This window comes from Anser cygnoides, chromosome 2, assembly GCF_040182565.1.
Source record: "Anser cygnoides isolate HZ-2024a breed goose chromosome 2, Taihu_goose_T2T_genome, whole genome shotgun sequence".
NCBI classification, from domain to species: Eukaryota; Metazoa; Chordata; class Aves; order Anseriformes; family Anatidae; genus Anser; species Anser cygnoides.
In genome coordinates, this window is record NC_089874.1 from 117,738,218 (window position 1) to 117,763,243 (window position 25,026).

Here is a 25,026-nt window from a genome sequence, read left to right on the forward strand (position 1 = left end):
CAGCCACTGCATGAAATCGGGGCTGTAATTCCAATTAGTTAATAATTGAGAAGTGCTGTAAATAATCTTCCCCTTGTAAGACACGATCTGCAGCTCACCCGTATTTGTAAAGCCATGATTATCTTCTGGAAGCCTCGCAGAGCAAATGGCCAGGCGGCTCAAAAGAGGTGTGCCTCCCGAGCAGTTCAGCTTCAGCGCTTCCTGACAGGAAGCCATTCAAGCCCTGAATTATCTAAACAAACACTAATTGGTCTAATCCAGGAAACCACTAGGATTTTATCGTACATAATACCCATTCACAGCTTACACCACCGGCCAGACAATATATTGAAACGCGGCGACATGAAAGGAAAGCGCTCGGATGTTTTCGCCGATAACAGCGGGATGACGCTTATTGCTGTTTTCTCCTCAAAACCGCGACCGAGCGCTGCAGCCCTGACCTCGGGGGGCTGAGGACACACAGGGCTCTGTGCACGTCCTGTTCAGTCCCCCCTTCTCCTCTTGAAAGGGCATGTTCTGTCAGAATAGTGTTTTCTAGTAACTACAGATCCCCATGGGTGGCTTCTCCGGGCAGCACCGTCCGTAATTTTAACGTGAGCCGGCAGCGTCCCGGCTTCTTCTCGCCCCCTGCACGGCAGGAGCGAGGGAGGTGTCACCACCTACGGCTTTGCTGCTCTGCTGCTCTGCCGACCGGCGGTTCCCTAGCAAGTCCCAAACAAACAGCCCCTGCACAAGGACGGCGCTGTGCAGACACCGAGCGGATCGACTGGCAGAGCTTCACCTCGAAGGGCTCCTCAAGCGCTGGCTCAGTAGAGGCATCCACTTCTACCAGCTGATAGCACGGGGATTTTTGTGTTGGACATGTTTAAAGACAAAATCACTCTAAATCCCCAAATCTGGAAAGTATTATTTCCTTTTTTTTGCAATGCAATCACAGGGTAATAATAAACAAATGTGGTTGAATGTTGCCATGCTGGAGCAGAAGAAGAATCGTGCCACTGTTCTAGTTTGGCACTCTGAGAAAAATACTGCTGTGCACTCTTCTTAATGAACAAAAATCTGTTAGGCGCCAGCTGCTGTCCAAAACTGTAACAAAGAACTGAAAAAGTGAAACCAAAAGTCTACGAGTGCACAACTCTGATTTCGTATCGATTCCCAAAACCTCACTCTGCTGAAATTAAGGCTGCAGGTACACCTCAGCAGGCCAAGGATATTTTAAAATATAAGTCCTGAAAGTCCAACAAGCTAACTCCTCTCTTCTTGTGTGAGGTTACTTCATTTTTTATTTTTATATTTACCACATGCTAGTTAGCATCTATAAACCATACCCGGTAGGTAAATATTTGTTGCAGTACGTTAGCAACAAACACATCCCTCCTTCATACCATACATAGCAAACCCTCTAAAATCATCTAGAAACACATGCGCAGATATCTCTCAGTTTTTAATCCCCAAATTACACAGCTAAATGACCTCTACTTCATCCCTGCAGCAGAGACCTATGAAAATCAAACTTGCTCTGTCTTGCTCACTCTAACATTTTACTTTATCGGTGGCCACAAAACTTTCAAAACCATCAAAAACAGGGCCATGGACTTCAGCACAGGTTATCGGGTAAGACTTGTAGAACCCTCTAGGCCAGACAGGACCTCCAGAGGTCATCTAGTCCAACCTGCTCCTCGAAGCAGGTGTAGTTACAGTGGGCTGATCAGGGCCACGTCCAGTTAAATGTTCGGTTTCTCCAAAGATGGAGAATCCACATCTTGTCTGGGCAACCTCTTCCTGTGTTTGACCCCCTGATGTTAAAAACTACTACAGAAGGCACAATGGACACCACCACACTGGGCTCGGCTCCCTCTGCCGTCTAAGCTTCCAGCACCAACCCAACAGGATCTGTACCTTCAGGCACCCCTACACACCTTCATGTCACCGCTCAGAGAGCCTGGACAGCCTGAAGCTGTACCTACCATACCTCTGGACGCTGTGTTACACACAAAGTCTTCTCCAATTCTTAGCCTTGGGAGCACCCTGGAATAAACCCTTCCCCAAACACATTTCTCTTCCTGGTTGTTGTCCCCACAAGTGCTGCTTTACACATTAAACCAGTGAGTCTTTTAGTTTTACTCCTCCCTCACCCCTCGTTTGCCCTTCCCAGCTGATCTTCATTTTCATGTGTAGGTGAGAGCAATCAGTGCTCCTCGCTCTGAGGCAGTGTCTGCCACATTGCCCTGCAAAGCCATTTAGAAACCACTAGATGCTCTGATCGAACAACTCCGAATCGAAGAGGGGACCCACACAACCAGAAGCAGCCTACTCCGTACCACGTATACCCTCCACCTTCCAGATGCTGATCCACACTAATGGTTCAGTACTGATGCCAGGAGGATGACCAGAAAGGCTGCTGGCTTACAGACAGACGTCTTGTCAAACACATTACAAAGCAGCAGCGGGTTCAGTCACTATAACGCTCTAAACTTGCAATTCAATAACCATTCAGAAGCCAATTATGTCTACTGCAGAAGACAGGCATCAGCAAAATGATGAACGATCATTTAGGCAACATGTTCTTTTGGGAAAGCTCAAGCATACTGTTTCTTTTGCTTAAGGAAAGGTTAACTCAGAAATAGATTTTGATAACACCTGAGTCAATATCCTGTCTCGAGCTCCAATTGTTCTAATTTGTTATAGTTTGAAGCAGGAGTCTTTAATCACTTGGGCATGTAAGAACTCCTTATAAAAATGATTTGTAGTTTTATATAGCTTGTTATACCTGCTAGATCTTATTAGAGCAACACAAGCATCACATTGCCAGTAAAAATTCACAGTTAGGACTTTTTCCTAGAGCTTTTCTTTTTTTTTCTTTTTTTAAACTATGAGGCCTCTGCTGCACAGTTACTGCATGCAGTTTTTACTATTAAAGCCAAGGGACCAATCAGAGCATATATTTTTTTTTTATAGGGCATAAGAAGTGGATAAAGATTTTTATTTTTATTTAATATAAAATAGACAGTGTCCAGAAGACCTACAAACAGAAAAAATAAGCAAACTTTTTCAAGGAGGTTGATTAAATTCTCTGTGACAGCATCCCATTTTCCTTTCTTTTATAAATGTTTGTCTCACAAGACGGAACCAGCAAGCACAACTATTGTGGTAGTGTATGTGTGCTTGCCTCCCAGCTGGCAGGGACTTTGCCCTGGTTACTATGTTAAAAGCTGGCTTTGGTGTTGTTTTAAGGATGTCTCAGATAAATCGATGTTCCAAAATAATGACCTGAAATGTGACAGGTAATACTGCAGAGCTGTGACATGACACCCCTCTTGATGTGGGATGTCAGGAAGGCCAGCACAAGTTACCACAAGGCAATGGAAGCAGCAGCTCTGCTTCTCTCTCAGCCCAAACTACGCACCAGACCCTGGAGGAAAGAGGTTGGCAGGCTCGTGATGCTGACATGAAGCCGCAGGATGGTGAGGGGACCGAAGCACTCATTCCCAAAATGCAGTACTATCAACTGCCTGCAAACCTGCACACAGGCTGATTTCATCAAGTCACTGTTGCAGCACTTCAAAACGCCCGCGTAGGTCACAGCCTTCTAAGTATGTGCTCTTTGGAAGCTCAGGGAAAGTTTATTAGGGCCAACAGGACTGCAACCAAATCAGGAGATCAACTATATACTGTACGGACCAGTGCAGTTAAACCAGTGTGAAAAGAGGATTACATCAAACAAATCAGCTATCAAAGTTCACACCAACCAAAACACGTCTTTGATAGGAAAGAAAAGAATCATGAGGCTAGTTAACTCAAACTCATGTACCTTTTCCATCCTGGAAATTATCTGCAAACAGTTTCACAGCCTCTCTAAGGAGATGGAATGGTATCTTCAGGACAAAAATGATATCCCAGAAGATTTAAAGGATCCTGGAACACCGAGTGGGCTGTTTTTTAGAGTGCAGGAATTCATGGCTTGTCCGATGTTCTGTCAGACCTATCGTTCCTTTTTTGGAGAACTTTTTGTGAATTACCTCAGTATGATTTGCAGGTTTTGTTCTCCACCAGTCTTAATGCAAATAGCTTCCTGGGTATCTGCACAGACTGCTATCTATATGGGACCTCAGCATCCAGCTACAGAAACCTACTGTTGTTGGTTCAGCCCTGGGATAGCTCAACTTTCTTAGTAGTATTTTTCTTCCAAACATAAAGAGCTAGAAAAACCTCATCTTTGTAGTGTAATGCTGTCATGTAAACAAAATTCTCTGCAATTATGCATTGACTATTAACACAAAAAAGGCCATCAGCTATCTGTTCAGTGAAGGATTGACAGAATGCCTCTAATTTTCATTTAGGAATAGATTAAATACCTATTGACTGAGTGCCATTAGCTTATCCCCAGATCACTCTGAATTACTGTGCCCGTAGATGCCGCTGGCGACCAGGTACGTGAGGCAACCATTTGCGTATACAAGCACAGTACCGATACGTATGCACATCCAAAGGAACTAACAGAAGTAGTTCTAGCCATTATAAAAAGTTGGTTTAATTTAAAATTCTAGTTTGCTATTCTGTGAAAAGTACTTGGGACTCTACCTTCTACTCCCAGCACTCCTTGAGCATCCATTACAGCACACCTTCACAAATAGCACAGGTCCTAAACGTCCTGCCCCAGCACACTTCTCAGAAAGCCTGCCCAGCTGGGAAACAGCAAGGAGGGATAGGAGATTCATCTCCTCTGCCTCCCCCGGGGTAAGGTGGCTTGTTCTTCCTTTTGACAATGAATATACAAATTAAAATAAAACCACCCCCGTGGAGAAGATGCCATGGCACAGCATAATGAGAAGGTAGGTCTCTAAACTACAGAGCTTGCTGCAAAATCCTGCCTAAGCAGCAAAGGATTTACAAGGAGGAGTAAGGTTCGCACAGAGTCAACCACAGCAGTGGCACATTGCCATGCTCAGGCAGACCTCAACAAGCACGGACAAAATTACACTGACTGTCCGGTGGCATCCTGTAACTCTACAGGCTGTTCCTTCAAAAATTACCTGTGGAAGTTTTGAGTGTTTTAGAACAAGAAAGAATTCCCAGACTTCGGGATTCCTCCTCACCTTAAATGCTTCATTAGACATTTTAGACATTTTTTCTTTTTGCATCAGATTAGCTACCTTCTGACACACTTCTCTGAATTTAAATTGCACACTGCATTGGACAGAAATCAACTGCACTTAGTATTCTTCCCTTGGCTCAAATCAGTTTGACACCATCTCCCTTATACTAAAATTTTAGTGTATGTCATTCTGTTGCATATAAGGAGTTATTAAACACTTAACAAGTCCGGTTAAGTTCATTCATTTTTTTGGAAGATGACAACCTTGGAACAGACTTCTATGAAACAGGAAAAACTGCCAGGAGAAATACTGCCAAGATAACTGTTTAACTAGGTTAAACCTGGATTATTATTACTGTTATTTAGATGAAAGGGTATGACTATAATATCTTTTAAAATGGATTTGATATCTAACAGGAGGCTATGCTTAATTCTGAGCTTGCTAAATGACAGAGATTTAAGAACACTTGTGCTAAACTCAAGACACAATGTTTTAGAGTTTTAAAAGCCTTCTTATAAAATCATAGCTGCATATTTTATCGTGCCACACTCTTGATTTGGTCATAGATCAACTGAGAAATATTGGCACAGCACTGGATAAAGCTAGCAGCTCCAAGATAACACTGATTTCCTGGGTAGAAATGAAATTTTCTTGTTGCCATGATTTGGCTAATTATATCCTAAAATACAAAAATAATTTTAACTTTCTCCTAGAGTCTTCATTTGTGAAAGGCTCCATTACATGGCTCCAGGTTAATTGACAGCATAAATGAAAACAACCTACTGTCTTGAAAGGCACGAGTCTGTGTCACTAAATGAATTAACTAATGAGCTTTTACGGTTACAGCAGTTTTCAGCAATCTTGTTTCACACCTATAAAAACTGCAGACTAGCTGATGTCCCCCAGCTCTAGCAGTGCAAGAAAAAGGACATTAAAAGATTGTTATAAAAACCCCACAGCACTACACAGGAACAGGGAACTCTGTACTGGTTTGGCACCAGCAGCATCAGCCATTTTCCCTCACGGAGTACACAATGCGGGTATGCACCAGTGCACCCCAGCTCTAAGACGCTGTTCAACCAGCCTCAGGTGGTGTAACAATAGAAGTAAAACAGGTGTGTTTGAAGGCTGCTCTGCTCTGTTCCCAGAGGTGACCTACCTTGTGTGGTGTCTTACTGGAAATATAGGTAAGGCAAGGGTGAGGAGCACGTTGTCATTGTCTTGTGCCACCACATGACAATGTTTGGTGATGGGAAGCCCTCTCGTGGGCTTGCTGACCCTATGATGAGCCCAAGAGGTGTGCATGCACAAACACACACACACACAACAAGCCTGTCTTTTGTTAGTTGTTGGTTTTATTCGCAATGTCACTTAGCTGCAGTGATTTTGAGAGGAGCAACCCCATCATTTCACTCTGCAGGCTATCTGAGAATAAGGCTTTCTGGACAGGGATTTAAGCAGCTGCTGCTTAGCAGAGAATAAAATTCAGACTGCTGGAGGGGGGAGGAGAAAAGGGGCAACAAGCAACATTTGTTTAAAATCTGGCAGCAGCATCCCGATTAGATGAATTATTGGATAGATCATCAGGACTGCTCCCCAAAGTGCCATAGGATAGGAGAGCCCTTAGAGAACGTGTTGATTTAGCACTGCAAAAATGATCCTGAAGAGCACCACCGCAGAAGGCAGAACTGAAGACTCGTTTGTCTTAAAAATCACACTTCCCACACAGTGCCGTTGCTCACTTGCCATGTATATAAAGGTTGTAACAGTTAATCATTTAGACAGAGATAAATATTTATTCAGGGACTACCTTAACGTTGAATGTTATTTCCTCCATGACGTAAACTCGTTCAGGAAATGCTTTAGCCACCTCCTCCACACTGTTAAAATACTGCACTGGCTCCTTAATATCTCGGTCTTGTTCCAGCAGCTTAAACTGCCCTGAAAACAGATGATAAACAGAAGAGTTGTAAGATATTTACATTGGACAACTGTCACTGTGGCAACTGCTGGCTCAACTTCTTCACTATTTTGCTCGGTCAATTTTTCCGGTTATTAGCAGCCAAAATACGAAATGAAAGATTGCAAAGAGCCTTCTGAACCTGCCATGAAAGGCACCCAGTTCCACCAGGGCAGGACGAGAAGAACGTGTGGGAGCTGAAGTCAAATTAAAAAAGATCCTTCTATCACATGCTGTCTAGAAATAGTAAATAACTATTGAGGCGTCTGTGTTTGTGTACTTAATTCCCTCTAACAGTATCTATACAGATAGCATTTTTGGCCCCAAACATTAGAAGCTTTACAGAAAGAAAACACACCCATTACAGTAAAACCTCAAAACAGTAAACATATTTCTTTTTTCTTTTTTTTTTTTATACATATTTTAGCATCATCAAACAGCTATGAAAAAATGTGGGGCTACAGCCCTCTTCCCCTAGGCTTCCCTAACAGTGGAACAGCACCTAGCTTTCCTTAATCACGAGCTAAGCCCTTTGAGAACTTTTAACATGGCAAGAAATGAAACCGTACACGCTTAAAATTCTTTTGCAGGTGGTCACCTTTGGAAAAGCAGTAGGAAGAAGCGTTCCTCACTGCCTTCCCCCCCAAAAAAGGCCATATGCTCAGTGTTGGAAGAGGCAAGAACCAGCAGGGAGGGAAGCGCCGTGGGCTCAGTACAGCCAGGCACTTCGATCACTCCTGCATGTCATGAACATAGAGTTTAAAAGCTTTCTTTTATAAATACAGTGTTAATGGAAAGCTCAGACAGATACGTTTGCTGTTTATATGACACAAGTCAGTGGAGGGATCTTCCGAAGTTCAGAAACATTAACTAGCACTAAGCTGAAGGATGATCTCAGTGAGAGAACAGCACAGCAGGCCTCCTTGTAAGAAACAACTTGAGAAAATGAGAAAAAGTCTGACTGAAATCTACAGTTTGCACATCTTCTGTAAACCATGTTTTAAAATTAGCAAGGCACCCAGCCGCTGGATTATTATTCACAGCGCTCGACTTCATGAAAATTCACCCGATACGTCAGGACGCCAGCCACCTACAGAAATAGCTTCTCGCTCCTTCAGCATTTTTGTGCACCACACTCTGCTGCTCCTACGTACCCCCATCAGACCTGAGGCTTCTGCCATCTGTCCTGGGGACTCACCCACGCCCAAGGATTTCGGGAGCTCAGCAGGCCCCATTAAGAAAGGCTCATCCCAGGCCCTGCCAGGCGTGGGCACAGGCACGCACCCGGAGAGACCAGGAGTTCCCTGTCAGCCAGCCCCAGCACCTTGCAGGCCGAGGCACACTTAACTGGTATGCTTGAACGCTGTGGTTGTAGCCTGAATATCAGCTTTTAAGCCAAAAGACTTCCTTTAATTCCCTTCTCTACATTATTTCTTTCTGAAGTGACCACAGCAACTTTAAAGTATTATTAGCAGGGCTTGGGGTGCTGTATAGAGCAGATAAAGATGCTGACATCTCCCACTTGCTGTTTTGCAATTGTTTAATAAACTTCACCGCACTTCAAAAATCAGTTGCCTTGGAGTTTTCCTAACTAACTCCGTGTCTGCTTCGGGACACGCTTTTATTTGAAGTTCAGCCAAGACAACTGAAGTACTTCAAAGACCAACGCTAATGCTCCTGTAGCAGGAATTGGCAGACCTTTGGTCTGACCTGGTGAAGCCATTCCTGTAGCGAACTACGTTGCTGTAATACAGTGCAGGAATGGCTTCACCAGGTCAGACCGAGGGTTTGCCTTGTGCAAGGTTCTGCCTTTGACAGAGGTCATCGGCAGATGTGCTCTGAGAACAATTATAGCAATCCTTCACTCCTCTCCTGTGCCTCTAGGAGGAACCTGCAGCTCAAGGATGCCCAGAGCAGGGAAGAGTTACCTTTGGGCTTAGTAGCTCCAAATTTCTTCCCTGTAAGCTTAATTGCTTACTGAAGGTATCTAAAACTTTCACAGTACACAGGCCCACTACCTGAAAATATTATTGCAAACTCTTCTTCCACAGGGTTTACAGCGCCTCCAACACAGAGAGCAGAAATTTCAGGAGAGCCAAAGCTGTTCTGCCTGGCAGACACTCCAGATAGCCTGAGGAAATCCATAGCAGATGGGCATTTGAAAAAAATGCTTCGCATGCTCAGCAGAAATGTGTCAGCATCCTCCAGCTGAATTCCTCAGCACTCTGCTCTGAGCCCGTTCTGGTGCAAAGCAATCAAGGGGCCGTACAGACTGCACCCCTGGACAACAAGCAGGGAGGTACTCTGGCAAAAGAAGCTGAAGTTGTGGTGTGACTGATGCACGAGGCGTGGAGAGGGAGAGATGAAGAGAGAAGAACCGCACTGTTTAATCCCCAGGCCACTATACAGACGGTGCAGTCCTGGTTTGGGGATTTCCCTGTCAGCCACATCCTAGCTAGGAGGAAGATGCTTTTCCCAGCTCTGCAGGTCCTCCTCCCTCCAGGAGGGAGGAGAATTTCCTACAAAAGAAATTCAGATGTGTGGGGGAACCGAGAGCAGGCAGACCTTTACCTACGTGGATCCAGGATATCACGCAGCAGAGGGGCTGTGAGCTGCACCAGGGAGCGCCTGATAGCGCAGAGAAATGACCACACCAGAGCACAGAGCCCAAGGCCATGTTTCACTAATAGAAATTACGGGCAAGACATTCTTAAATGTTACAGAGGTCGTCACATCGTGGTCTCGATGGGTTGACCAGAGGCTGTTGCTCTTTCCTGCTTTCTTCTGAATTGCTCTTCAGGGAGCACTGTTGTCCTCTTCAGCTAACAACCTGGCTGTGACCCTAACTGACTGCCCAATTTGGGATCTGGGAGTCTGATTTTCAGGATTCTCAGCTGTAGCCACTATTCAAGGCAAGCCGTGATTACAATTTATAATGGCGTTTTATACTTAGAGTCCCCTGAGGAAAAACACAAACACCACCACTGCAAGTTTTAGTCACCTCAGACAGATCTAAACCCAGTGGGGTTACCTCTGATTTAACGCCCTTACAGACAGAGCTGAGTTGAATACAACACTGCATGGAAGCTCCACAAGTTTCTGAAACTGTGAGGTATTGCAGTGATAACATTTTGCCAGTCCAGAAATAAATTAGGAAGTCTTGCTTGAAAGTTGGAATTGAGCTGGGTGCAGCAAGAAGGCATGAATTCGCATGAAAAATGGAGGAAAACATCATCTTGAATAATAGCATTATCCGAGCAATATTCATCCAGCACTTTGAATGAGGTCTTTAATGCTAGGTCCTCTAGTTCCTCAGTCTGGAAGCATACCAATATTATTTTACTACAACTGTGATATATTTAACAATAGATAGTCTGGTGGCAAAAAGAAAGCCAGTCACCCATCAGAACCCAAACCAGTCACCCATCAGAACCCAAACTTCTCTACAGAACGGTCCCAAATTCCTCACCACAGAACAAACTCTTTAAGGCTGCGAGCAACTGGGAGCAGGGTCTGCTAGCTACCGCAGACTTGCACATGTCCTCGTAAAAAAAAAAAATCATCTGGAGCTTTGCTTCGGTACAAAGAGATGCTCAGAACCATCTATGTAGCTATCTGTGTCATCCTCCCCTTCCTTCAGCTGAGCCGCACAAACACAAAGCTGTCTGTGCCTTCGCTGCTAATAAGCAGCAGTTCACGAGGGGGTTGACTACAGAGGAGTACATACAGATCCCAAAGCACATAATAGAAGGGCAGCATTAATCTCCTCCTGTTATGAAATCAAGAAGCATTCTGTGCATGGAAGCTGTCAGGACTGGATGTTGAAATGCTTCGCCTTTGGAAAAGATCATTTATAACTCCACATTTTCTATAGATGCTTTTTTTAAATTTATATCTTCATTGAAAAAGGCAGACTTTTTTATTGGAAGGAGAGAAAGAAGGGCAGAAGAGGGGCCTGCAATACACACTTAAGCCAGATGTCAAGTAACTAACTAATGGGGAGGAAGGAGAGAATTTCTTATTATGTTCCTCCCCAGCCTCTACTCAAAGTGCCATAAAACAGTTTGAAATACACGTCAAATGGACATAAGTCTGTCTCGATTCCAAGTTGAAGTGAAATTTTATCATCCTTCACCAAAGACAAGGTTTCATCAAGAGACTTTACAGGACTGACAGCAGGCTTAAACAAATCACGGTACAATTTAACCGTGTTAATTTGGAATTTAACAAAAAAAAAAAAAGTAAATCTAAAACTAAAGCTATACAATTATAGCAGCACCCCTCCTCCCTCTTACTGGTAGAAAAAGAGTAATGAAATGTTCCTCTAGTAAATCAGGGCAGGTTCAGAGAGATCAAAGATTTGTTATATCTGCATGGTCCACTGAGCAGGTATGGTTACCCCTTTGCAGCCAAGTGCAAGGGAGTAATGAACTACTACTGCAAGCTTTATATCTCTTTATCTTTCAGTCTGGCCTCTGGCAGACAGGTTATTGGAACAGTTTCATTCTAGTATATATTATCTGCACAGATGATGAAATCTTATTTCCGTGTGAAGGTACTTACAGCAGAGATGGTAAATCCACTACTGATGGAAATGAATATGGAAAGATAAAACGTGGGTAAAGATCTAAAGCAGGGCTTATCCCCCAGTTTATGGAAGCATTTATTAAAAATGAGTAAGGAGACCAGTCCATCTTCCTTCTTGCCAGAAGTCAGACATTTGTGAGCAGGATCTGCCCTGGGTCATTAACTAGCCTCTTCCAGACTTTTGTTTGCTTCTGCCACTTCCACTGCTTAGGTTCTTGCAAGTGCAACCCATCTCATTCAGGTATTTCTGTAAGGTCCACTGGCTTTAGCCCCAATCTACTCTTCACACCCAAATAGTCCATCTGTTTTACATGCTCTCACTTGCATATCCAAAAAGAAAATCTCCCCGTTCTGTAAATAATAAGAAAAAAAAGTAGCTGCATGTCATCAGCAGAAAATGTGGAAGGTCACCAAAACATCTGTTCAGCTGTGTTCACGGGTAAATGTTTCTCTAAGGAGGCAGGAGTTGTATTGTCTTTCAGCAGCTTTGGTTATTTAGCAAGTCTCACATCTCTCTATGTGAGTCTACATGCGAAGCCCTGTGCTTCCCAAGAATGTGCAGACAGCACAGCAGGGTAGCCTAAGTACTGCAGAGGTTTATGTTTCATACTATTTGTTGACTGCTGACTGCGTTTCAGTATTTCAAAGAACAGCAGACTTGATTCAAAGAGAAAAGGCTCTCTACCTGCCAGAATACCACCATTTTGGAAAAAAGACAGTTTCTGTCTACATCTTTTAGCATTCCCATGCATCATGATAATAGGAAATAACTGTCTTCCACTGCAAAAGGGTGATCTTTGACAGAACTCAGCAGAGATGAATAGGATAAAGCTAGAGAGTACATAAGACGTGGTAAAGGAGGGCACACAGAGGTGGCTCACTAGATGCCAGGGAGAACGTCAGCTTATTTACTCACTTTTCACCCCATCAGCTGTCACATGCTAGAGTTATTTGTCCCTACCTAATCCTCAGACAAGGCAGCTGGTGAAGAATGAGCATGGCGAACCAAGACTCTAAAATAATACACGGAACACAGTCCCAATTTCAGCCACTCCAGCCTCCTTATATATTTTTTTAATCATCTTTTTAAATTTAAATTGACATTTGCCCAAATGCTTCTGCACAGAGCCTACATTTTGTCGTTTCAAGGAGCGTTGGTGTGACAGTGCTTGTAGGTGTCTAGACCTGAGAAAAGGGAGAACAAAAAAGAACCTGTCTTGATCTTTGATGCAGCTATTGTGTGACCAATTGGAACCACGGTGCAACATTAATATTGTAGCTCTTTTGGGGATGTATTACTAAATAAATAAGAAATGGTTTGGCAGACATGCAGAAGTGAGTGGGAAATTAATGCCTTCCTTTGCTTTTATCATCTTCCAGCTTGCTGTAATGCAGAGCTTGTTCACAGCTCTCCACAGGGCAGAAGATTACCATTGGGTTCAGGTGCTGTGGAGCAGAAGAGCTCCCAGACCCCACTGCAGAGGAGACAGCGGAGTGAGAAAAGATTCATTATGGAGAGGAAGCCCAAGTATAAATGAAATTACAGAACACTTTGTTCAACAACGGGAGCAGACAGTAGTCCTCACGTCAACTTGTTCAGACAGGCTCAAAGCTTAGTGCCCATGGAGAGGACAGGAAAGCTAATCCCCTGCTGCCTCACCCGGGGTTCCCCATCAAAGGAGCTACCAGCTTCACCTCAGACTGGGACCTGCCAGCAAACTAACATGGATATGATGTATTGGTAAGTTAATAGCCTCAGTCAAATAAAGAGGAAGACAACTCAATGGTACGGATTCATCCCGATCTGCCATGCTGACGGCTTCTGAGAGCTATACAAAAAAAGGCAGGAAGGGAGGGTGTAAAGAAGGAAGAAGTTTTTCTGAGTTATTCATAAGAATTTCTTTATTTGTGTATTGCAGTCTGCTGAAAGCATGCAGGAGGCTATGAAAGGGTAGAGAATACAGTGGGAAAATACAAACCAAGAGTCTCAGGTACACAGCTTCCAAGGAGTAACAACTGGGCCACAAACCAGAAAAGCTACAATTGATTCTTACATTGTAATCACCATAAAATAGCTATTCAACAGGCTTTGAAGTACGGCCTCTGTTCTTCAAGAGCTGCCTGTCTGTACTTTTTCTTGAGGGGAGGAGGGGGTAGAAAAGGACTTGCCGTGTCCCCATCTGTCCCCAGTCTTTTGGAAATGTTGGGAATGGACTAAAAAAAAAACCAAACAACACAGATGAAACATGAACTAGGGACATATCTAAGTAAACACAATACAATTAGAATTCATCAAGAGTACTGGAGCTAAACTTATGGCCCTGCAAAGCAGAGGGCAAGGCACAATGGCACATTCAGTCAGAGATTGTGCAACGCTTTATGGGGAAGGAGACCATCGGATGAATAGTTTTACTTCTCGGAAGTATTATCAAGATTTCGAAGCCTTAAATGCCTTTATTCCTCTCTGTGTTATGTCTGCTGTACAAATACACATTCAACCATGGCAGAATGAGTCAAGCATCACAACCTAGTGAGACATGTCGAAGCAGAGCATCAGCACACTGACGCAGCGCCTGCACGTATGCACACCGTTTGAGAGATCGAGGAAGGGAATCCAACCAAGTTTCCCACACAGCAACACAATGCTTGCATTTCTCATCAAAACCTCTAATCCCGTGCTGCTAAAGTGAAGGAGATGATACAGTCCAGCGTTTTCTTTTCCAAATCTTACTTCTATGACTCTTAAGTGGAATAACAACAAAAAAAAATCTGATTCTATTGGCAGCATAACAAAGAAAAATCAGTTCAAATGATGACTGATGATAGTATAAAGTAGATTTAACTAACAGATACTGCATGAGAGGGAAATTTAGGTTACTGATTATGTAAAGAGACAGACAGGGAAAACAAGTCTAACCTCTAACCTTTCTTTCGTAAGTTATTATCATCACAAATAATAGATTACCACAATGAAACGTTCCATTTTGTGAGGCCACATGTTGGAGTGTCTGGACTGTAAGAAGTTAACTAAATTCAAGTTACTCACTGGGTTAACATCGATCTAACTTGTAATTATCATTTCATTCCTTTCCCACGTGCTGCCAACAGACACCATGAATGCTCCATAGGCAGCTTTCTGTCTGCATGTGAGTTCACACACTCCAGTGGTCATGCAGAGCAGTCTGGTGACTACTGCACTGTCTGACTTTCTTAATTATTACTAACAGAAGCTGTTGCTGGTTTCCTGTTGAAAAGTAAGATCATACACACACACATACACAAAGATGGCATGCTCTCCCAGCGAACAGCAGAGCTAACTCAGATTGCAGCACAACAAGGCATCAAGAGAAAAAGTTACAGAAAGCCCAACTAAAACAACCCAGAGCTTATGTGACACAGTGTTGATATGACTTTATTTACAAGCAGATGTCTGTTGACAAAAGCTTTTCTTACGTGACTGTTCATACTGCTCCTTCCATGCTGCAGTGGAGGCCCACCTACACCTCAGTTATGAAAATGGTAAGTCACCAAAAGCTAACAGCTCTGATTACTGTAGCAGCATCCAGAATCTTTATGAGAATGTCTGCTGGAACTGCCTGCCACCAGAGAAGATCTGAAATGAAGGTAAAGACAATGTGCCCCTCACTTAACAGAAGCCTCCACCAAGAATTGCTTTTTTCTATATGAAAGACTGGAAAATGACTTAGAACCAAAGGTGAAAAAGTATGTGAGAATAGTTCTTACTGTACTTTGAATCGCTTGTCTTACTTAGCAAATACGTCACCTTCATTTATACATTAACACTGACTCAGGGCTAAAGATCAGTCCTAACGAGTGGTGACTCAGCTCACATATGTCAAGTCGAAGTTTAGGATCGAACCTTACCTAGGATGGCAGACAAGTACCTTAACAGAATCTTACTTGGCCCAAGAAATTGAACATGACAGATATGACACTGAATGGAAAGAGAAGAAAAATCACCAAAACACACACACACCCGAAACAAAACAAACCAAAACCACCAAAACACTGTATTAATATTTATTGGAAAATATGGATGATTTTTGAAAATGTAAATTCAGAAACTATTTTTTGCATTATTCTGCCCAAGTAGATTTTCCAATTTTAGTGAAATACGTTACCTACATTTAAAGATAAGGAGCAGCACAGACTTAATCTCCCTTTAGACTTGTTCTTAGCTAGGTGATCTCCTCCCCAGTCATCAGTAGACACCAGTCTCAAGTCATTCATTAAAAGAACAGGGCTGTCTACAACAGATTAACATTTAATTAATGCAGAGAAGAAAGCTAAGATGAGAGTAACAGAATAAACTCCTGGTTAACATTTGAAATGAATATTACTAGTTTCAAGCAGGCTTCAACAGGCCATATTAGAATACCTGTTACAAGTTAGCCAGGCATACTGAGATGATTTTGTATCACAGCTGCAACGAAAAAAAATTCTACCTTTATCACAGATTTCCTCATTAACATTGATTTGAGCTGATGTTGCCACCAGCAATGGTGCAGCTGTAGTTCATAATCTGTGTGTGTCCAAATCCCAAATGAGTGCAGAAACCCAGCTCCCTCCTTCCCTTCAGAGGACACCTTCTCATGGGAAATCCACAGGGGAAGAAGACTTTCTTCCCTTCCACTCTTACCATCTTGGTTGGTATAGTGGACTTCAGTTTCTTACGGAACTGAAGCGTCAAGAAGAGAAACTAGAGTGTTTTTTAAAAGTAGCAGTATTTCACAACCTGAGCTCAGTTTAGTATTCTTCTACTTTTGGTATCTCAATTTGTTCAAAAAGGTAAAGAGGAATTTTGTACTGATAGTGAATTAGAGTATTTTAAACACAGACTGTGCTTACAAATAGTTTAATATATATCCTTATTACTAATGGACACAAGTAAGAGAGAACATTTATTTGAGGCTAAGAGAAAAGACAGCGTTCAAAAAGAATTTTGTCCACCACCCATGAAGAAATCTTACACGGACAGATGGAAGAGACGTCATTCCCAGAAGAACAACTGAGTTTGGAAAGAGGGCTACTCATTTTAGAGGACCAAAAGTTCATTGCACTGAAGAAAGCAAACTTTTGCAATTCAGAAACTATCAGGTCCCAATCGTTGTGTGAGGCCTGCTCAGAATTGTATCATGGTTGCAGTTATAAGGAAGAAATTAAGATGTGCTGAAATGAAGAAGCACATTTTTGGTCACAACACGGATTTCAGGTATTCAAAACCAGCAACTTGTGGATCTACGTTAGCCGTGAGTTTCAGGATGTGGTAGCCATCTCTGTACATTTGACAGAACTGAAGCACTTTTCCAAACAACTTCATACACATTCTTCTTCTTGGCAAGTCAAAGCTTTTATTAAAGTAACAGCAGCAACTGCTAAGCTTAATCATTAACTTCGTGTTACTCAAGAACAGTTTTTATTTATTTTACAAAGCTAACGCTCACCAACATGCAGCTACACTGCTACGAGTGTTTCTGCCCCGGTGCAAAGACACTGCCTGCAGTCACCAGCCCACCACCTTCTCTTTCCGCTCTCTTGCTGACAAAACTTTTTCCTCCTGCTACTCCCACACCAGGATCTCCATTTCTATGGCCTGACTTTAACTTCATTCATTGCTATCTCGCTTGCTGAGCAGCCTTTTGTGCCCTTCAGGTTTTGACCCCGTCCCCCTCTACACAGGCCGTGGCGCAAGTGTAGGCCGGTGCGCAGCAAGGCCTCCCGGCTGACAAGGACAGCCATGTAAACAGCCCGGCCTCTGGCAGGCACGTTCAGCGCGAGACACAAAGCTAAAGAAAAACTGCATTCACGGAGCAGAAATCTTGAAAATGTACATAGCCCAGTACCGTATAAAAAGTGCTTTTGTTTCATGTTCAGGAACAGGTTTTTTAATTAACTGAATGGGAGGAGTTTTAAAAACCAGGAACAATGACTGAGTCAGCAGCTCCAGCTCTTAGTAACTTACAGGGCTTTTTATGAGGCAGAATAAACATATTTCATTCAGAGTTAAGACATTTTTTATCAATGTGGAGAGAGACTTCAGAGCTTGGGCTTGGTAGCCTGAAAGAACGTCTGTGCATTATAGAGCAGCTTATTGTTTCAAAGCTCGTATCTCATTTACTCGCTGAATACACATGTGGTTTACAATCCCTAGCAGAGCCTCTGCATTCCCCCCTTCCTACCGCCCCCCAACTTAAACCTACTGAAATATTTTACGCAAATTACTGGAGAACCTGTTGCTCAAACAGTTCCCGACATTTGGGTATCAACAACAGAAGGGAGGCAATTTTGTTTTTCTAGGCAATTTTCAGTTTTCCTATGAAAGGCACTATCCCTTTTTATTTTTCAATGCCCAGCACAGCCTGTATCTTAGCTTACATATTTACAAAGTGTATAAAATAGGAGAGAATGCAATTTATTATAGTTCTGACCACCAGGAATCATGAGCAAACTCTGAAAAACAAGTTCACTTTACTTCTGGAACAAATTAGACAAAGTATTTCAAACTGAAAGGAAGCCAATTTCCAAAGAAACTCCTTATTTACACAATAGATCCGGTTTACTCAGCTGAAGTCTTTTGTCAAAGAGAATATTCAGTGTTAAATATATTAATGCTACAGCTAGAATTATATTACAGTGAATTTAAACAAGCGTTAAGCCAAAATAATAGACAATCTGAAAATCACTGTAATGAAATACATGTAATAAATTATGCCCCCAATATTTTGTTATCCATAAATTGGAATATCATTTATTAAGCATGTAAAGGAACTTACAGCAAACATTTCCAACGTTTTTATTTACAATCAGCAGCCACATTTACTTCATCACCTCAGCTGAAAAGCAGAAGGTGCTTTGCCACCTGTATTCTGCATGTGGTAAGCCATCTTTTCAATCACTACATAAACGCAGTCAAGTCTGTCAGAATCGTTTGTCTGGTTTCCAGTATAAGATAACACAGATTCAGGGTTGTGCAATTTATATACGAAGTCAAGAAAGCTCTCAATAGCAACTCAAGATGAATGAAGGCAGATTTTAAGAATGAAGATTTTGGCGTATGTTCACAGCATGTATGAACGTGTCACTAAAAAAAATAATCAGATGAGCTGAAAAGATGTGTGTAGAGATGGTGAATAAGAGCATACTGCTTCAGCACTGTTACCTCACTTAATTTCCATTTCTCCTCAAAAAAGCGATGAAGACAATAAATCTAAAATTCAGATCTAAGCAAGACTTGCATCTGCCACAGCTCTTCTGAATGCATTCCGTCACACACATTTTAGTTCATTACTTGGTTCAATAACATTTCTCAAATAAGTTGGTTACCATCTAAAGCTCTCTTTTGCAGTTCACATGATTACAGCTGAACCCAAAAGGTGTAAACAAACAGGATGCCCAGCAAATTTTTCCCTCTTGTAAGATGTCTGCCAACTTGCTGAGAGCCAAATGAAACCAGTTAGTAGAGTCAGCCTGGCCTAAAACTGCTTGACAGAAAATAAATGCTACAGACTACACACTGGATGCTTTAATTTTTACAAGTGTTTCTAGAAGAGCACTCAGGTGATTTTGTTTTTTCCATGTTAATGATAATTCATGATTTAAGACTTGTACTAAGGCTTGCTAATGCTTTCTGAAATTATATTGAATATTTATCTTGTCTGTGTTTCCAATGAAACCTTTTCATTAATCCTGGCTTGGGGCATCTCTGTCTGAAAGCCATTTTTGCACCAATTCCATTTTGTAGCCTTTCCCAGAAAGGGCTGTGAAGTGGTAATTATCAAAGTGGCTGGTCCCCTATTTGTCTTTGAATGCACATGGACTTCCCCAGCTGCTAGATTATCATGAGATATGTTATTACATACTAATTTCTAAGTACACAAGCTAACATTAACAGCTGCAAATGCTCTACAGAAATTCTGTGCATTAAATTTCTATGAAAGAACTTTTCCTTTAAAACAAGGTGATCCTAAAGCTACCTCTTGGACTTTGAGAAATACTATTAATATCTTTGGACTGCAAAAAAAGTTAGTCACTGAATAATGAAACTAAACCAACACTAGGCAGTTTGTGTGAGCACACAGATTTAAGGTGGTGAAGAAGCCATGAACGCAGTGGGAAAAAAAAAAAAGAGTAGGGTTTCAGACACTTAGAACTGGTTACTGTAAGTGTTATGAGAGAGAAAGAGAGAACAGGTTATGCTTAGAGACCAGAAAGACTGGTACATCAAGCTAAAAGCAACTCAAAACACAAAACTGTCAAAAGAGCAGTCTTTGCTAGTGTTATCACAGAGTATTGTAGTTTCCTCACCAGCTTAACGCTCCTTTCAGGAAAATGAGTATTTCCGTTTAGTTTTCTGAACATAGGGAGCAGAGCTGCAATGACACAGTAAGAAACCGTACCTTTCAAACAACATGAATTGCACTCCTTGAAGCAGTAATTTCATAAAAACATCCTTTCCTTTCTTTTTCAAATACGCTACTGCACACCCAGCAAGAGCAAAGCCCAGCAACACACATGGCCTCCCACACACTGAGCCTCCACAGATGTGCAGCAGTACAGAAATTACCATGCTGCAAATCATTTGGAAAAGGATCACCTGCTTCAAGAAAGCACCCCGACACTTTTCTCACACTTTAATAGAATCACAGAGTGGTTTGGGTTGGAAGGAACCTTCAAAAATCATCTAGTCCACCCCCCTGCCATGGGCTGGGACGCCTTCCACTAGATCAGGATGGGGCTTTGAGCCCCATTCAACTTGGCCTTGAACACCAGGGATCCAGGGATGGGGCATCTACTACTTCTCCAGGCAACCTGTTCCAGTGTCTCACCAGCCTCTTACTGAAGAATTTCTTCCTTATGTCTAATCTAAATCTACCCTCTGTCATCTTAAAACTGATACTCTTTGTCCTATTGCTACATGCCCTTGTAAAAAGTGTCTCCATCTTTCATATAACCCCCCTGTAAGCATTGAAAGGCTGCAGTGAGGTCTCCTCGGAGCTTTCTCTTCTCCAGACTACCAAATCCAGCTCTCAGCCTTTCTTAGTGGGAGAAGTGCTCCAGTCCTCACATCCTTTTTGTGGCCTTCCTCTGGACCCACTCTAATACACGTATGTCGGTCTTGTGCTCAGGGCCCCAGAGCTGGATGCGGTCTACCACACTGAGTAGCCTTGAGGGCACCAAACCCTGCCATTGAAAGTGACTCTACCACCTGTACACTTGGCCAACTGTACCTGCTGGGTTCACAGAAAGTAGTCAGAGGCACGGATTGCTCTGCCTGTACCCATGACTAACAAGTTTATTATCGACATGCAGTTTCAATGTCCATTTAACTAAACTGATACACAGCACGTTTAGGTCAGTCGCTGGACAGACAGTGACCAGCTCAGCTAAGTCAGGTGGAGTCGGACCCGTGTCACCTTACCAGCAGGATGCTTTCTGGCTAAGCGAAGTCAAAGGGGGTAATTCCAGGGTCCTCACCTTTCTTCCTCGCAATTGCTTGCTCTTTGTGCACAATATGCAAGCTTCCACAGCGACTCTTCAGTCTGAATTGACCAAATCATTGGGAGCCTAAATACCTATGAAGTTACTTAACACCTTACTTATGGGTTATTCTTCATCATAGCCTAATGCTGTGCTCCTGCCTGCTACGAGCTCTTCATGGCTGACCATGCATCTCAGTTGGCAGCTCCAAGAAGGCTCAGCTGAGCCAACTTTCACAAAGCTGCATGCCAGCTGACCCAAGACTTGTCTTGGACAGGAGTCAGGAAACCACTCTATGTACTTTCCATCTGATTCACATTAAACGAGCCTTATGATAGCCCAACACCACAAAGTGACAAACGTCTGCAATGTGATAGGAAGGTGGCTATTTTCCATTTTCCACAGCAGAGATGACTGGCGTATCTCAACAGAGTGAAGGCATATAAGCGTCACATACGCTATCACAGACATCTGCTTCCTTGAACGAGCACGCCTGACAGCAGCAACACAGATACAGCAGCACGGGCTTTAATCCTCAGCAGTGCAGTCAGTCTTCCAGGGACTCCAGGCACGCAAACCTTGGTTGCTACCACATGCTGAGCTGCTCCCGCTTCCCCACTATTGTGAACCAGGCAAGCCAGGACATGCTGTGATCTTAAACGTTCATTGTGCTGTGTGGGCAGACCCAAAACACCTCACTTTCAGGATTTACCAGGGGAAAGTCTAAGGCCACATCAGAAAGCTGATCTGTAAAGCTGCACACATCTTTGTGAGGAGCCAAAGGCTTAGCCTTGTCCTTTATATGCTACTTCTCCCCTGAAAAACGTTATGGGATGTCCCAATTCCCCCTGTTCCCCCTCTCCCTCTTGCAGAATTATTTTCCTCTGAAGAAAATGAAAAGCAAACGAAGGAATATGTTGAAAATAACAGCTGTGATCCTCCTCTAAAAGTAGTATACCTGGAAATTGGTATGACCAAAATTTCATAGTAAAAGTGTGAAACTTACAGTGAACAAATCAATGCCACTAAAATGTTTTTTCCTCATCTACTGTTAAAAAAGTTTTAGAGTTACTATTTCTATTGAGATCAATAAAAATTAAAAGGCATTGTTCCCAGATAATAATAGAGCATGAGTTTATCTATGACCATATCACCCCGTAATGATCAACAAAAATAAACCAAGCCAGATACTAATCCTTCACAACAGAAAAGCTACGGAATTAGCAGCTTACATACAACAGAAATAGCAAAACCACACAATTAAAGTCTTTATGCAAGATTATAGCATAAAGCACTACGGGCTAATCCAGGAACACCAAATAATTTAATTACACTTTCTACTGAAAAATTAAACCATATGTATAGCTCAAAAGATCAAGCTTTCTAACATGTTTCTGCTTTTGATATCCAACATCTGTCTGAAAATGAGATTTTCACTTCCCTTATGAAATCTGATTCCACCTCCACGGCCGAACTCAGGCAGTGTTGATGGAAATTACGTGGGGGAAAATGAGCAAGTGCTGGATCATTTGATCTATCCTTACAGCAGAGTTCAACCTCTAAATAGTAAAAATGTGTTAGAATAGGACAACTCTTTCTGTACAGGCGAAGGCACTATGGTGATGCAAGAATAATCTGAATTTCTTTCCCCCAATATCCTAAATTTTCTTCAGCTTCCTCCTTCACAATTAGGATCTCATTCCTCATTAAGTAATTCCTCCAACACTATATATAGTGCTAGCTCATCAGTTTGGGCTGTGTCCTTGAGAAAAACACATAGAAGGACTGCACATATGCAATGTAAAGACAAGAAAGAGACAAAATTTCTGCTGGATCAGCTCACCCGTCATCCTCAAGACCTGTTGTCTGCTGTCACTGACCAGCTTTAGAAACCTCCCCATCATGAAGGTCTGGGCAACGCACAGCACTCCAGCTCCTATGAGCTGAACACCCACACTAAGGAGAACCATATGAGCAGATTCAACCGAAAAATTCTTTCTGTAAGTTTTATTTTTACAAAGTTTCTACACCAATAAAAACAGTGTTTTTCTGAAGGAGGAAAACAAGCCTGCATATCTCATCTGTACTTTACTCTGGCAATTTGTTTGTCCATTTTTACAGCAGTGTCTTTCCAAAGGATCTTAAACTTTCTATGAAAAAATATTTTGGTGAATGCACAAAATTCAGGAACTCAGTTAAATGTTTCTGACCCTCGTACAGATGTGAAGTTTTAGTGTTACTTCTTTGTTGTCTGCAGCAGAACTATTCTGAGATGCTTTCTCAGTCCCCACAGAAGAGATGCACGCTTGCATGTGCGCTCAGTGCCCCCAAGTCGGGCTAAATAACCTTAAAAACTGGCGAGCAAGTTGCATTCGCACTATACCTCTACTGTTTCCTTTGAGCTGGTTTGAATCCGGTCTCTCCCATCCCAGCTACAGAACCGATCTTTCTGCCCCAGTCAGAACCGTATATACACAAATAGGGAGAACTGCTCCAAATGATCCTTGGGGCAGAGCAGCTGATTACACAACCTTATGGCCAGGGAACCATCAATGTGGGAAGCAAATTTCAAGGCACTGCTTCAAACGCAGCAGGGCAGGAAATGCCTGAGTATAGACATCTTACATGTTACATGCAGCTTGCAGTCACTGATTATTGTGTGGAATTTCCATTATGGATCCGAGAAGCCTTTCAATTAAGACGGAAACAAAACAAGCAACAACAAAAAAAACCACACCCGACTTCAAATTGAACTCAATATGTTCCTGCAATAGTTTCAACAGGTCAGCATGCCCCCAAAAAGATGGTATGGCTGAAATTAAGTCTGCCAACTCCGATTTCAAACTGCTATGAAGAGATCATTATGTATGCTCACTTGCAACGTTCACCCATACTTACACTAATAGCCTGCATTTGACTACAGATTTCCTGGTGATGGAAATGCAGTACAAAGCAACAGCAAAATGTCTTACCCACGATGCTGTCGATTTAGCAGAGAAAAAATTAACCTGCATCCCTCTGGTTAAAGAAAAGTTTCATCAATACATGTCAGGCAGCAGTATCTGGAGCTATGTATATGTTCTTTTAATGACTTTCAAGTAGTGTTTGCTCATTACAGTAATTAAAATAATAGCTCAATCCTTTCAGGGTCGACAGTTTTCTAAAAATTAAACTGCTTTATTCCAGCACCATCCATCATCCTGAGTAGGAGATCACTCTTAAACCAGAAGGGGGTTCCTTCTCACCAGGCAATTTACAGGATAATCCTCGATTTTGCAGCGTGAAGAGCAGGCAGCCAGCACAAGGGGTGCATTGTTAGGACCCCCCTGCCTCGCAGGGGCACGCTGGCTCCCCTTGGGGCAAGGGTTCAAAGGCCTTGTACAAAGCAGTGGAAGGGGCAAGCTGCAATTCATCCTCAGCCCTGCCTTTCTCCTTGCCCTGGGTGCCACAGCTGACGCCTTGGAGACAGGTTTCAAGGATCAGGTCTTGTCCTTGACTTTCTGGGCTCTTCTGACTGGACGACAAACTCTCCCCAAGGCTGGTGGCAAGGAGAGGGCTGTGGCTGCATCTCCCACCCTGTCAGGACTCGTCCTGCAGGAGCAGAGACACAGTTATGCTGTTACACGCACCAGAGTTTTGTTTTCACTTGGCATCAGAACTGATATGGAGAATCAAAGGGAGGATCGGCACTGAACATTTATTTGTGTATCAAGGGGAAATCCAGAAGCCACTGAAAAAGTTTAAAGCAGGCTCTAAGAACAGTACAAAGAACAAACATTGCACTGACAGAGAGCATTTGTAGGCAAACCTCAATGCCTTTACCCTAGCTAAGTTTCATTAACATTTACATATATTTTCAGAATTTTATTTCTAATATTTAAAACC

General features: G+C 42.6%; 1 protein-coding gene across 3 annotated transcripts in view; it reads right to left on the reverse strand.

Moving 5' to 3' along the window:
* Positions 1-25,026, reverse strand: part of GAREM1 (GRB2 associated regulator of MAPK1 subtype 1) — a 103,778-nt gene that overhangs the window by 17,480 nt on the left and 61,272 nt on the right. Inside the window, exon 3 of one of the 3 annotated variants that reach the window (XM_048049375.2) lies at positions 6,907-7,037. The exons of 1 other annotated variant lie outside the window; for it this stretch is intronic. In XM_048049375.2, the coding sequence (XP_047905332.1) occupies positions 6,907-7,037 (131 nt within the window). Of the gene's footprint in view, positions 1-1,972; positions 6,094-6,906; positions 7,038-25,026 lie in introns of those variants that run through there. One more of the 3 variants, XM_013184934.3, reaches the window with a different exon arrangement.